General features: G+C 41.1%; 1 protein-coding gene and 1 long non-coding RNA gene across 4 annotated transcripts in view; one reads left to right on the top strand and one right to left on the bottom strand.

Moving 5' to 3' along the window:
- The window catches only part of rab10 (RAB10, member RAS oncogene family), a 62,271-nt gene extending 49,060 nt beyond the window's left edge, over positions 1-13,211 (bottom strand). The window contains exon 1 of the mRNA XM_073057113.1: positions 12,709-13,211. Within this exon, the coding sequence (XP_072913214.1) occupies positions 12,709-12,835 (127 nt within the window). The 5' untranslated portion in view covers positions 12,836-13,211. The remainder of the gene's footprint in view (positions 1-12,708) is intronic.
- Positions 13,212-13,356: 145 nt separating this feature from the next.
- LOC140733578 (uncharacterized) overlaps positions 13,357-16,067 on the top strand; it is a 106,223-nt gene continuing 103,512 nt past the window's right edge. For all 3 annotated transcript variants that reach the window (XR_012100317.1, XR_012100316.1, XR_012100318.1), the window contains exon 1: positions 13,357-13,592. This is a non-coding gene — a long non-coding RNA (uncharacterized lncRNA). The remainder of the gene's footprint in view (positions 13,593-16,067) is intronic.

Here is a 16,067-nt window from a genome sequence, read left to right as displayed (position 1 = left end):
TGGCAGATTGGATGCGTCAGTAGGACAGGCCCATCTGAGATGACACCACAATTCCAGTTAAGAGTGGCACATCCTCAAATTGTCAACTACATAATTGCCAGGCAACACACACAAAATGCTCGAGGAACTCAGCAGACCAGGCACCATCTATGGAAAAGAGTATAGTCAATGTTTCAGGCCAAGACCCTTCATCAGGACATGAAAAAAAAAGATGAGTCAGAGTTTGGAAGTGAGGAGAGAGGAGAAAGAACCACAAGGTGATAGGCGAAACTGCAGGTTGGGGTTATGTAAAGAATTGGGAAGTTGATTGGTGAAAGAGATATAGGGCTGGAGAAGGGTAATCTGATACGAGAGGACAGAAGGCCATGGAAGAAAACAAAGGGGGAGGAGCACCAGAGGGAGGTGATAAGGTGAGAGGGGGAAAATGGTAAATATGGGGCATTACTGGAAGTTTGCTGAGCACCTACACCCCAACCGCCAGAAAAAGTGGGATCTCCCGGTGGCCACTCATTTTAATTCCACTTCCCATTCCGACATGTCAGTACATGGCTTCCTCTGCTGTTGCAATGAGGCCACACTCAGGTAGCCTCCAGCCTGATGGCATGAACATCAATTTCTCGAACTTCTGGTAAACCACTCTCCCCGCCCCCCCCCCCCCCCCACCTCCACCATTCCCATTTCCCTCTCTCACTTTATGTCCTCCTTCTGGTATTCCTCCACCTTTTGCCTTCCATGGCCTTTTATTCTTTATCAAATTCCAACTTCACCTTTCCTGCCTATCCTCTCCCCCACCCCTTGATCTTACCTCTGATTGGTTTTTAACCTGACACCCACCAGCTTTCTCCTTCCCACCCTCCCCCCCACCTTCTTTATAAGGCCCCTGCCCCTCCCTCTTCAGTCCTGACGAAGGGTCTCGGCCCGAAACATTGACTGCTCGTTTCCACGGATGCTGCCCGACCTGCTGAGTTCATCCAGCTTGTTGTACGTGTTGCTTTGACCACAGCATCTGCAGTGTACTTTGTGTGTTCTCTATCAGATTCCCCCTTCTTTAGCCCTGTATCGATTTCATCAACTTCCCCTTCACCCCCTCCCAGTTTCATCTATCACCTTGTGGTTCTTTCTCCCCTCCTCCCACTTTTTTGCTCTGACACATCTTCCCCGCCACCCCTGCCCTGAAGGGTCTCTACCCAAAACATCAACAATACTTCTTCCCATAGATGATGCCTGACCTGCTGAGTTCCTCCAGCATTTTGTATATGCTGTTTGGATTTCCAGCATCTGCAGATTTTCTTGTTTGTGAATAGCATTGCCAAAAAGGGCAAGATAAACACCAACTGAAAGAGCTTAACATTTCTTACCCCTTCCTGTCTACAGAGCAATTCTATTCAGGGAAATGGAGATGCATGCTGATGCTATTATGAGAAAGATCACTGGACTGTTCCACCTTCATTCTACTGAACATATTCACAATACTCAATGGGCAAGAGTTAGAGCAGATTAAATAGCTAAAATGTCAGAGGCATCTTACATCACAGACTACAATTTTATTTTGTTACCGGTTACCTGCTAGCAAATCAATACCTGAAGAACTTGTCAGGAAAATTATGGTCAAATTACATACAGAAATACACACACTTGAAGTATAAACCACAGACAGCTCAAAGTCCATAAAATTCTGCAATACTGCCAAGCCCAGTCATGAATGAGTCTTCAGAGACAGTGTGTGTCAAATTTATGAAACAGAATGGGCAGCTCAAAACACACCCAAGGAACTGTAGATCATTAATAGGAAGGTGGTTTACGGCGGTTGCACTGGACTTCAAAGCAGATGGTCCCGGGTTCGAAACCGGATGGATCCCTGGACAGCAGCGGTATCTGTGCAGAAGGCAGGCCTGGCACTCTACTTCTGTATATTGGTACGAAAACCTACACTAACCATAGCGTAGCCATGAGTCAATGACAACTCAACGGCACTCAGCAACAACATTCCAATTAACATTTTGGCCCACTATTTTGCCTTCACTGCCATTAAGTTCAGCGATTGATCCTGGTCCAAGGAAGACAAAAGGGAGATGAGGTTGCAGGCAACTTAGCTCAACTACAGCACAGGATTTTGTGCAAGCAAACACACCACTCAAAAGTAGCAAAGAAATCTGGGGAAAATCCAAAATAAATAAATCACGTTAGGGAGTATTCTGGAGTTATGTGAATATTGCAGATATTAATTCAATCGATATTCAGGTTTCAGTACTAATTGTAAGTTTGAGGAACTTTGCAATTAGCCTTTAAGTTTTTTTTTGTAAATTGTAAGCAGCAAATTGAAATCAAAAGCACAACCTGCTCCACAGACTAAGAATACATATGCAAAAGCCAAACCAATGGGTTTGCACTCGTGGCAATCCAAACTTATATGCACCATGGCAACTTGAATGCCAGCTAGCAGACCAGACAGATGATGTCACTTAGCATATCAAACAGGTAATCAATAATTTGTGTACTTAACATATTTGTGTACTCAGGCAGCCCTGACATTAATTTTGGGTGGCTGGTTCTGTCATCAGAAATGTTTTAGAGTATGTGCTAATTAGTTTTTTTTGCAGTTTAGACCTTCAGTGCATAAAGGCCTAGGAACAAACCTATGCTCAGCAAAAGTAGAGCCCAGCAATGAATGTAAAGGGCCAAACAGTTTTCTGTTACTTCAGTCAAAAGTGATATTCAACTGCCCCATCTGTTCCAACCGGAAGCTGCACATCTGATTCCATCAGCATGATAACATTAAACAACTGAGTGTACCTGTCAAGTATTGAAGATGTGCTCCAGAACCAACTACCTCTGGCCAAACAAACATGATCATTGATAGTACAATGATCATGTTGAAATACCCCAAAGCTGAGGCAGCCTCTATGGTAAGATTCTGCTGCATCACCCATCACAAAAGTAGTCAACAAATGGCAAATACGTTGAAGCCAAGACAAACAGTTTACACAATTCTTCAAAGGCCATTTAGATTACAAATCCAAAGCCTTTCCACCACCTTCAAGAAAAACTGGGAAACGAAGAAATATTCTTCTGGAACTGTCCAGAGAGAGAGTTTTAAAAACATCAATAGTCTTAGAAACCAATAGCACCAAAACAGGCCCTTTGGCCTATGTAGTCTGTGTTGAAGCATTTAAACTGCCTAGTCGCATCGACCTGCACCCGGATCAGACCTCCATATCGCTCCCCATCCATGCACTTATCCAAACTTCTTAAATGTTGAGATTGAAATTGCATCCACCAATTGCAATGGCAGCTTGTTCAATATTCTCACCAATCTGAGAATATAGATATTCACCCTCAATCCATTACCACCAGCAGAAAAGCGGCTTGCATTTACCCCATCTATACCCTTCATAGGTTTGTCAATCTCACCTCAATCTTTTGTATTCTAGGGAATAAAGTTCTAGCCTATTCAATATTTCCTTATAACTCAAGTTCTCTATTCCTGGCAAAAATCTTGCGACTTTTCTGTACTCTGAATCTTATTTTCATCTTTCCTCTAGGTAGGTGTCCAAAACTGTTCTACACAAATTTGGCCTCACCAACATCTCACACAACTTCAACATAACATCCCATGTACTTAATAGATTGATTTAATATGCCAAAAGCAACCTTTACAACCATACTCACCTGTAGCACGACTTTCAATGAAATACAGACCTGTATTCCCAGATCCCTTCGCTCTACTACATTCTTCACTGCCCTGCTACTCACTGTTTAAAACCCACCCTAGTTGGTCCTCCCAAAGTGCAACATCTTACTTGTCTGCATTAAATTCCATCTGCCATTTTTCAGCCCATTTTTCTAGTTGATCCAAATTCCTCTGCAAACCATGACAGCCTTCCACACTCTCCACTACACCCTCAATCTTGATGTACTACACAAATTTGCTGATCCAGTTAACCACATTACCGAGATCATTGATATAGATCACAAACAACAACAGAGCCAGCACTGATTCCTTTGGCACACCACTAGTCAAAGGCCTCCAGTCAGACAGGCAACCATCTACTACCACTCTCTGGCTTCTCCCACAAAGCCAATGTCTAATTCAGTTTACTACCTTATCTTGAATGCCAAGTAACTGAACCTCCTTAACCAACCTCCCATGTGGGACCTTGTCAAAAGCCTTACTAAAGTCCATGTAGACAACTGCATTGCCTTCAATTTTCCTAGCCACTTGTTCTAAAAATGCTATATGGTAAGTTAAACGTGACCTACCACGTATCAAGCCATACTGGCTATCCTGATCAGTCCTTGTCTATCCAAATACTCATATCTGGTCCCTTAGAATACCTTCCAATAGCTTTCCCACTACTGATGCCAGGCTCACTGGCCTACAATTTTGTGGCTTATTCTTAAGAGCATTTCTCAAACAGCAGAACAACATTAGCTATCCTCCAGTATCTCACCTACAACCAAGTATCACTATTGGCTACAATATCATAATTCCACATGTTGACCCATGCCCTGAGCTCAACTGCCTTTCTTAGAATACTTCTTGCATTGAAATACAAGCAACTCAAAACATTAGTCCAACGATGCTCAACATTTTGTTTTCTGACTTTGAGGTCTCAGAAACATCTGTCTGCACAAACATTCCACTATCTGTTCTGGCACTCTGGCTCCCATCCTCAGGCAACTCACAATCCACCCCCCACCCCCGTGCTATACTAGCAAACCTTCCCACTAGGACATTTACGTCCTCCAGTTTAGGCACAAAGGTGTTTCTTTTGTACAGGTCTCACTTTCCGTGGAAGAGAGCCCAATGATCCAAATATCTGAAGCTCACCCTTTTACACCAACTTCTTAGCAACCTGTTAAATTACATGATCTTCCTATTTTTGGCTTTACTAGCAAATGACACAGGTAGGAATCCTGCAATCATAACCCTGGAGATCCTATCATTTAAGTTAACTCCTAACTCCCGAAACTCTGCAGAACCCTGTCCATCTTCCTACATATGTTATCGATACCTATATGGATCACGACCTCTGGTCGCTCATCCTCCCACTTAAGAATTGATTCTGGACTTCAGGAAGGCAATGTCAAGAGAACAGCATCAAATTCCTTGGTGTCAACGTCCAAGGACATGCCCTCCACCCTATACATTGATGCAATCACAAATGATGTATGCCAGCGGTTCTACTTCATTAGGAATTTGAGGAGATTAGTCATGTCACAAAGACTAGCAAATATCTAATGTACAGTGGATAATATTCTGACCGACTGCTATCACAGCCTGGCAAGGAGACTCCAATGCAATCACAAGAGGGCTCATAGTATTATAGATTCAGCCAACTCCATCATGGTCACAATCCACCCTACCAGAGTAGAGGTGATGCTTCAAGAAGGCAGCATTCATCATTAAGATCCTCAACATACAGAACATGACTAGTTACTACCGTCAGAGGAGATGCACAAGTACGTAGAGCCAAACTGAATTCAGAAACAGCTTCTTCTGGGCCAGCTTTCTGAACAGTTTGTAAACAAGATCCTTTTTCATGCACTACTTTGTAATTCATGGCAATTTTGTCTTTGCACTGTACAGTTACTGTAAAACAATGAATTTCATGTCAGAAGATGGTAATAAATTTGACTGATCACACAGAGCTATCAAACCACCCTACACATTTATTTCCATCATTATACCAATGCATTTATTTGAGCACATTTCTCAAGATGCAGTTCCCAGTCATGCAGCATTTCCAATAGGAAACTGCAGGAACACTGAAACTACCACTACAAGTTACTTCCAAGTCAAACGTGACATTAATTTGAATACAAAAGGACCTTCACCACCAACTACAGCATTCAAGGCATCTCTACTGTACACTCGCAGGGAATTCAATGTTGCCCAAATTATGCACATATGAAGTCCTCCAATAAATTGACAACCAACTCCAGATGACCTCTGAATCTTACAACAATATTCCTCAACTTACCATTCAGATTTAGAAAACTCAAGTACACGAGTGCATCAAATTTGAAGAGTCAGCAATAACATAAAATACCTTCAATGGAGAAGACCACCCCCTCCGGACTTGTAACATTTCGCATTTTCCCCTCCTCTCTCCTACTTTCAAATCTCTTACTATCTTTCCTTTCAGTTAGTCCTGATGAAGGGTCTCGGCCCGAAACGTTGACAGTGCTTCTCCCTATAGATGCTGCCTGGCCTGCTGCGTTCCACCAGCAATTTGTGTGTGTTGCTTGAATTTCCAGCATCTGCAGATTTCCTCGTGTGTAGATTAATAAAATCTTATTACGGTTTCATTTATTTTGATATCTTTTCCCAAGGAAATAGTCTCATTCTTCTGGATGCACCTTACCTAGTTCAAATCTTAAAATGTGAATAAAGTTCACCATGGCTCCAACAACTGCAGCAAGAATTTCAGGAGATTTTGAAATCTTGTGCCAACATTCTGCTTGGTACAGTAAAATCAAGTTGTGGACTTTGTGGCAAAAAATAGTCGAAATTTAATTAAGCTTGCACACATCTGCGCTTGACCGCCATGTTCAAATGTAAAATGACTTTCCTCAACTCTTGTCTAAAGCTGAGAATGTTGCCAACAGCTTTCAAAGTTAGTGGAAATTAGTATATTTAGAAAAGCTGATGCAAAATTAAGTTAACAAGTGATCTATTTCACTAAATCGTGCCAATAATAAATAGCCCTCAGCTCATAAGCAATGAAATTTGTTACATGTGTGAACATGAACAATGTTCCTAAGAATTCACTTGCCCCTGGTATATGCTCATGCAATGCCGAAGCATCATTAAAACAAAGTATTTCCTTTAAGAACACTTCTCTAATAACCAAATCTTTCAAATGCTTTCTTGGCAGAGAAAAACATCACTGGTGTGTGATATATTGCTATATCTACATATCCTGTGCATACGAAATAAAGGGCAAACAATGCACTTTACGGTCAGAATCTACACAAATATTTTATCAAGAGCCAAAGAACAGACTTAATAGATATTATCTGACAGACTTTGGAAGATGATGATTGTTGGAATAGCCTAGGTAAAATTGAACATCTTTTCAATCACTGCAAATGATTGATGTCAAGATCAAAAGGATTCTTCTATGCCAGTGTCACTGTATGTGGACTGCTGCTTAGAGTTAAAATATCTGAATTTGTGAAGCAAGCACAATGTCACATTGGCACTGATGCTGGTTAAGAATCTTAAATATTTGCCCAGCTACAATACTTTAATGAATAAACAGCAAACATATTGGCTCTACACTCTACTTCAGTTATACAGCAACTACATTCCACCCCCCCCCCCAAAGGTAAAAAGCAGTTATTAACATTGAAAGTGATAGTCACATCTTTTGGCTCACCATATCCATTTCAGACATCAAAACAATTTCATTTACCATCATCTGGTCCATATTTTAGTTTGCTAAGTTGATTGAAGTAGTTGCCCAGATGCTTCTTGACTGTTGATAACAGTACCAGTCTCCATTTTCTGAGACAGTGCATTCCAGATTCCAAACATCCTTTGCATGACGTAAATACTCCAATAAATCCTCTTGCTCAAGTTAAATCTGGGCCCTATCACCGTAGACATTTGTGCCATGAGAAAAGTTTCCTACTATCCACCAAGACCCTTGGGCCCTACTGATCATTGTCTATACTTATTCCTGCTCGACCCACATTCCCTCTCCCCCTCCCCCACCAGAAGCCCCCACACTGTACGTATCAGGATGACTCCCGTTGCCTTGCTCAACAGCCAAGTCAATCGCCATCACCAGTTTTTCTGTCAACTATAAACTAATACTTGCAAAAAGAATTTCAAGGATTGTCAAAGGTTGCCAATGAGACGCATTCCAAAAAACAATTAGACACCCAATGACATGGGAATCTCCAAGAGGAAAAGCAATTTATGAACATGATGACAATGCTCTCCAAGGCAACATTTAAATCAAATGAAAAAAGGATTAATTTTATCCTAGATGTCTCTAAGGTATATTGGATTCAATTGCAGCATGTCTACCTGCAAGCTTGAGGGAAGAGCTCTAAATTATTTTCTAACTGTGTTTCCGAGATCAGGCTAAGATACAACAGCATTTACCCGAGGTCTATATTTTGAGGGGGAAATGATAGAGGCCATCCATTTGATTTCAATTCAAATTATTAAAGCTTCCAATTAAATCTACACCATTACACTATTTAATAAATCAGGTTGCATGCACTTGAACTTTAACATACCATATTCATCATCGAGGAGGCACACCAGCAATTCCACTTTGTATGTGCTTGATTTTCAGTCTATCAGAGGATTCTTGAATTTCCACAGATGTACAGTTGTGAGCATTTTGACTGGTTGCAGCACGGCCTGGTATTAGAGGCTCCAGTACACAGGATCACAAGGTTGCACAGCCTTTACTCAGCCAGCTTCATCATAGACAGAACTTTCTCTACAGTTGAAGAGATCTTCAAGAGATTTTGCCTGAAGGCAGTGTCATTAAGGCTCCTCACCATCTGGAACATGCCATCTTCTCACTTCTACCATTGAGATGATGGAGAAGCCTGAAGATCCACACACAATTCAGAAATACCTTCTCTTCTGTCTGTTCTGATAGTTGAACAATAAATTGTGCAAAACAGGAGTAATTTTATGTCTTTGCACTGCCCTGTTGCCACAAAACCACAAATTTCACATCACAAGTAATAAAAACAATTCTGATATCCTTTGGCATTCGGGATATCAAATTCAAAGCACTGACAACCTAAAGAAAAACTCTCTAGCATCCAAAGAACTCTAGCACAAGACGATCATCACTTTCCTTAACTTCTCAGTTGTCATCCAATCAATTCAATAATTGGTAACAAAGCCAATCGTCTATCTTTACGTACTCAGTACTCCAGATATGAGTCTTGAAAATTACAGCCAAATCTTCAAATTGTTTCAGAAATAATACTATTTTCCTCAAGTGGTATGCTACCACCAGTGATCCAAAATGCTTCTGCACAATTTATAACCAATCTGAAACATCTCAAACTTTCACTTAATACTCTGCCTGTAATCTTTGTGCCTACATAGTTTCACTGCAGGTTTGATCCCAGCCAGCTTTCATTTGTCAATAAAATTAAATAACCAACTCTCCTCACCTTTGAAAAGAAATAAAATTGGGAATACAGCACTTCAGTTTGGCACCTTTTTACCAGCAGGTCATCAACCCAAAAATAAACCATTTATTCTCCTTTGCTTTTTGCTCTTTTAGCCTATCTTCAACTGAAATAACCATCATGCCATGAGAATTTTTCCACGTTACAGTGTGCAGCATTAAGTATCTTTTACAATTCCAGATACAGTGAATTCACTGGTTCCCTATTTAGCCTGCATGGTGAATCCTCAAAATATTTCCTTCTTCCCATACCATATAAACTCAGCATATTACAATGTTCTAACTGCCACATTATTATTGTTCTTATCCTCTCCAAACAGCAGACTAATGGATCTGAAAGTATGGATACATTTAGGGCCTCCAATCCAATGCCATTTCAGAATATAATAAATTATGGGATGACAAAGATTGCATCGTAAGAACAAAATAGCTTGACAAGCAACTGAAAATGTTAACACATCTTGCATAATTAAATTTTCTAATGCAATAAGCCTCTACTGCCACAGGTGGCTATGTTAGAAGGCGAGGAAAACAGAATCAATTTTGAATCTTCAAAGCATGCCCTGTATCTGGGGTTTGGATAAATGCTAATAAAACTTGAGTACATTTTGCAAGGCATGATTAATCCAAACACTGACCTTGAACTTTTCTCCACAAAGGCAAACCCATAGCGTGAATCAGCTCCATTCAAAGAAAAAAAATGTCTTAAGAGCATTTCATAATAAAAGTGAAACATATCAACTTCCTCCTGCAAGATCCACAACCAAGCTTTCAGTGGAACTGAGGACTCCACCCACATCTGTGGCACTTTGTTGAAAAAGCACCTCTCATTGTCCTAGCTTTTGCAGAATACTCGGGATGAAGCAGCTGAATTAGTTATGTTGGACCTCGTGTTTTATAGCGAGATGACAATTCCTTGGAGTAAAAAGCTTCATGATGAAATAGTTGTCAGGAGATTGTTGAAGCAACTTGGATTATATTAAACTAACATTGTGAAACTTCCCAAAGCAAATCACTTCTGATCATCACAAGAATTTAAGTTAGAGTAGCAGAACATTTGCTGTTGTGGCTTTTGCACAGTGTATTTATTTTCTTAGGAGGTTCAGCTTGTCATAACACTAACAAACTTCTACTGATGTACCGTTAAAAGTATCCTGACTGGTTGCATCATGGTCTGGTACAGAAATTCAAATGCACAGGAATGCAAGAACTTGCAAGGTGTAGTGGACTCTGCCAAAGACATCATGGGCACAGCCCTCCCCAACAACAGTAGTATCGAACGGATGTGCTGCCTCAAGAAAGCAACATCAAAGATACACATCATCCAGGTCATGGCCTTTTCCCACAACTATCACCAGACAGATGGTGTAGGACTTCAGGCTTCTCTACCTCCAATTTTAAGAATACCTACCTCCCTTCAACAATTCAATTCTTATCCAAATGGCAAAACACCATATCACAATATGCTAACACCATATCACCATACGCTAACTTCCACTTTGTTCTAATTGTGTCCTTTCAAGTAAACACTAACTTTATCTGAGATATTGCTACAAGTGTTTCATTACACTTGTGAATAAATGTGTTTGCGCATTGGCAATAGACTCTACTTTGACCTTGCTCTTCAAGATGATGGCTAATCTAATACCAAAGACTGCTCACCTGCAGAACTCACTCAAGATGATGTCCAGATAATGATAGAAATAACATTTTGGTTAATGCAATCAGAGACAGCCTCTAGTCCAATGGGGGAAGAATTTTGAAAAATGTATCATTGTTGTCTCATTTCAGTCCTAAATGATCATTTATTTTAAGGTTTTATGCCAAATTCAGACTCTGAGGGGAAATACCCTTCTTGCATTACTCAGTCAAGCTTTATGACAAATTTATATGTTTCCCTGTGATCAACTTTCATTCTTAGCTACAAAGAGGCCAACTCAACTTCATCTCAGCATACAACAGACACCTACCTGATGGAGAATACTAGAATTTAAGTTGTCGGAGCACAGTGAGCCCCAGAATATACCTATTAAAAATCCTTCACGACTGCACTCAAATCCACAATCAAAAACAGTTAACATACCATCTTCCTTCTTAATTTGCTGCATCTGCAGGTCAGCTTTGTTACTTGTGTACAAAGATATACACATCCCTTTCAACATGAATACTGCCCAACCTAAAAATTTAAAAACAGCATGTTTTCCCCTTAAATAAAGAACCTTGTTCCCCACGCCAAGATGTTTTCTATCTGTCATGATCCTGCTCACCTAGGTTGCCCAACAAAATTTCAGTCAGAAACAAAGTTTACATCACAAGGGGCATTAATCCAACCGATGAGTTTAAGGGTAACAATAACAGAAAGTCCAAGGCAAGAGGACAGCAAAATAAGGACATCCTACAAATTGCAGAAAATGAAAATTACAAGATGGGAGATGAGAAAGCACTGGGACAGATTCAATTACGAGTATGCAATTCTAAGATATTGCAACTCCAATTATTGAATATCCAAGGGTCACAGAATGAAACAACAACTGGATTACTGATGGGGCCCCATTCTCAGAAATGTAGCCATGCAACTAAAACTTAAGTAGCAAGGTTGCCTGAACATTGTCACGAGGTTACAGTACATTTCAGTGCCTTATAGCTTGACTTGAACCGACCTGGAACCAGGATCCATTGGCTGAGTGGTGGGAAAAAACAGTGCTTTTCACTTTCTCTTCAAAAAACTCTTAACTACATTGTTTTCCCATATAGAAAGGCCCAAAGACCTTCTACTTCATGATTTACACATAGAAACTTATGTTCAAGATATTTCATAAAATTTACAGATTAACATAATCTATTATGTTAATCTAAAACTAAATTTATTATAAAGTGCACCATTACTCTCTTACTATCAGCACACTTAAGTGACAAGTTTTGAGTAGCTTTAATCAGTCGTGAGTCATTTATGAAAAACAAAGAATCTTCCCTCACCGCAAAAAAAATCCAAAAACAATTTTAGTATAAACATACTTTTGGAAAGCAATTACTGTAAACATGATGCAAACATTTGAATACATACATATATACACACACATAAAAGAATTATACATTATATATAGAACAATCTGCATAAATATCAAGTTTTAAGCTCAAACGTCGAAAAGATGTGTGGTTTGTAGCAAAAGATTTTTTTAAATATTTTGATTAAAAATTAAATCCTTGGCCCCATTATGTACAATTATGTCTTGAAAACGCAAAAACAAAAATCACCATTAAAATACACCAAGTGGCACGCGCACTGAAACCACAGACATAGGGGAAAAATTAAGACCAACACTGCGATTAATCAGTTATAAAAATGTACCACTCCCCCTTCCCTTGCACAGTGGCCATTATGTTACAATGAGTCGCGCTGTCTTTGGATAGCGGCTATAAAAAGGACAAGGCCTCGGATGTCCCCACCCGGTCGGCCGCCTCTATAGTGACCGGTGCAATGAAAAGGTCAGGAACCGCTCCCATCCCCGTTTTCCCCAATGTTCTCACTTACCTATAGTAGAGATAAAAGTGGTGTTAAAGGCGTCATCGGAAAACCTGAAAAGCACGCAGGTCTTTCCCACGCCCGAATCCCCAATCAGCAGCAGCTTGAAGAGTAAATCGTAGGTTTTCTTCGCCATAATCTGTCGCTCCCTCGCACTGGCTGGTAATAACTGGGGCGAGGAGAGTTCTTTTTAAAAAGGAACAAAATGGCGCCTCTCTCTGCCTGTTTCTCCCTCTCTCTCGCTCTCGCTTTAATAACAACGCTCCGGCTGCCACAAGTTACAAGCCATGAATGCCCATGGACCTGACCGACAAGAAACACATGCACGGGCGGCTATCCCACCAGTCGTTCTGTCTTTAAACTTTCCTTTCTCTCCCGTTTAACTTCGCTAAGACATTCGGGAACCACAGAGACGATCTCATTCAGCAGCGACGTCAGTGCAGCGTTCACCCACCCAGCCGGCAGCTCCCTCCGCCTCCTCCCCCGCTTCACGCCCTTTCACGAGAGAAAAAACACACCCAACCCACTCGGGCTTCAGCGCCCACAGGAAGTCCTGGCCAGCACCCTATCGCGGCTCCAATTGGCTCCTCCGCAGGCACGACCGCGCTGAGAGTCCACCCCCTACACTAAACCGGGCTGCGATTAGTCGGCCGCACCGGATCCTGCGCGACGAGTGGACTTGGGCACGTCAATCAGAGATCGGGCCCCGCCTACTTCCCCGGCCGGTTGTGCGAGCTGATTATGTCATGGGGCGTACGCGCGCGTTTTCTTCGCCGCCGTCGATCTGCTCCATGGCCGGCGTTCATTAGAGGTAGTGTCATGTTGCTTTGGCAGCAGTGTCACTTCGAATGTATTTGTACACGGTTATGAATGACAGCACATCTTGGCCAATTGTAAGTTCAGCGCTGCCTTGAGATCTCTTGATGCGGTGGCTCTAATTTTAATAGCCTGCTTCCGTCAAAAAAAAAACAGTACAAAAACTATCCCAGTTTCTTTAAATAACGTCGCATATGGAATTTGATTACATTGTCATCTTCAATCTATGTGAGGATGACGGTTCTGAAAATATTGGTTGAAATAAGTATTCCCCGTTCTTAAAATGCTGTGCAACTGGTTCGTAGCCCACGTTTCAGATCAAAATGCTGGCTGGGCCCAAAGATGCGGAGCAGTTCAAAAGTCACGAAGGATGCATCAAAAGACAAAGATGTTTTCAAATGTATGAGATCGGAAACAAAACATGAGACATAAAGGAAGCATTTCCGAAGAGAACAGAAATACAGATGTAGAACGTTAATCACAACAGTAGAAAATAAGATAGCTTGAACAGAAGTGTGCATAATAATGGAAAACTGACGTTAAATGCCCAGAGCAATCAGGAAAGTAACGAACACAAAGTGCTACAGTTGCATCTTATGTATTCGCACAATTTACCAAATAACTTTCACAACAAGTCAGTTGTCACAAAATATTCAACATGTTTCTTGCATTTATATTTTTTTCAGTTTGCCAGTATTTGCAGTTCTTGTTTTGATTTCAAAACCAGTAGTCACAGTCATGATATGACACCTACTTTTTACTCGTTAAGGCCCCACATTTTTAAGGACATGGGAATCTCGTACGAGGGCGGAAATCTTTGAGAAGGTGGTATATTATGAGCCATCATTTGGAAACGGGGCACTCCAGCAATGTGGTTTTAGGAGAGAGATCCAGAATTTGGAGACAGCAATGTTGAAGGAACAGTGATACTTTTCTCATATCAGGTTCTGTGTTGAAGGTGAAACTGCAAATTGGTCGATTGAATTATTATTGTCTCATGTAGATAAGTACAGTGAAAAATTTATCTTACATGCCATTCGTATCAATTTTTTCTAATGCATAAGGTTGTAACAATGATTGTGAAGATATGATTCCATCCTGATATGCTAGGGCACTGTTGAACAGTTTGATCCTGGTGATATGTACTTTCAGGCTTCCATATATTCTTCCTGATGGGAGGGGGTAAGAAAAAAAAATGTAGAGGGAGGGTGGGATCTTTGATTATTCTGCCTGCTTTATCAAGGCAGTGAGTACCAAAGACAGAGTCCATGGAAGGGACCCTGGTTTCCATGATGTACTGACCTTTTCAAGATTGTTTAATCTCATTTTCAGTACACAATTGTAAAGAAGAATGAATCAATTGTTACTCCAGCTCTGATACAGCACAAAAAAACACAGTAAGATAAAGAACACAATAAAAAAGCACTGTAAATGTAAATACATAAGATAGCTTATATTCATAGATTGATTGTATGCTGATAAAGTGATGCTGGGCACAGGAATGCCTGCACATAAGGTGACTGACAAGAAGTGATAAAGTCATGGTTGGGGGTGGGGAAGGGTGTTGATCAACTTTATTGCTTGGGGAAAGTAATTGTTTTTGAGTCTGATGGTCCTGCCTTGGATGCTATGTAGCCTCCTCCTTGATGGGAGTGGGACAAACAGTCCATGAGCAGGGTGGGTGGGATCCTTCATGATATTACTGGCACCCTTTCTGTACTTATGTCCCTGATGGTGTGTAGGTTGGTGCCGGTGATGCATTGGACAATTTTGACTACCAGTCGCAGAGCCTTCGTGCTCACTGCAGTGCAGTTTCCATATTATGCAATGATTGCTCTCTGTTACGCATCTGAGTATTGATGTGCATTGTCGAGCTCTCTCCAGCCTGCTCAGAACGTACAGGTGTTGTTGAGCTTTCCTGATTGTGTAGAATGTGTTCTGAGAACATGAGAGGTTGTGTGAGATGTGTACCCCAAGGGGTTTGAAATTGCTTGCACTTTCCACTGCTGTGTCGCCAATGTAAAGGGATATGAGTGGTGAGAGTTCTCCTGAAGTCGATAACCATCTCCTTGGTCCTGTTGACTTTGAGGAAGAGGTTATTTGCCTAGCACCAGTCCTTGAGCTCTTCTACCTCCTCTCTATAGGCCATCTGATGGTTGGTGATAAGCCAACATCATGTCATTGACAACTGTCATGACATTGGCGAACTTGACAATGTGATTACTCTGGTGTTTGGAAATGCAGTGATGTGTAAGCAGAATATACAGCAATGGGCTCAGCACAAAGCCCTGGGAGGCAAATATGTTGAGGATGATGAGGAGGGAGAAATGGTTGTACATCTTAACTATCTGAGGTCTGTTACTTAGGAAGTCTAGCACCCAGTTGCACAGTAGTCCACTACTCTCTGCAGTTTCTTGCAGTTACATATGGAGGAGCGATGCATCCGCATAGGATGCTTTCTGTAGTGCATCAATAAAAAATTGGTGAAGTTCAAAGGGAGCATGACAAGTTTCTTTAGCTTCCTCAGGAAGTAGAGGCACTAGTGAGCTTCT

Source organism: Hemitrygon akajei, chromosome 9 (assembly GCF_048418815.1).
Source record: "Hemitrygon akajei chromosome 9, sHemAka1.3, whole genome shotgun sequence".
Lineage (NCBI taxonomy): Eukaryota > Metazoa > Chordata > Chondrichthyes > Myliobatiformes > Dasyatidae > Hemitrygon > Hemitrygon akajei.
This window is presented reverse-complemented; position numbering and strand designations above follow the sequence as displayed.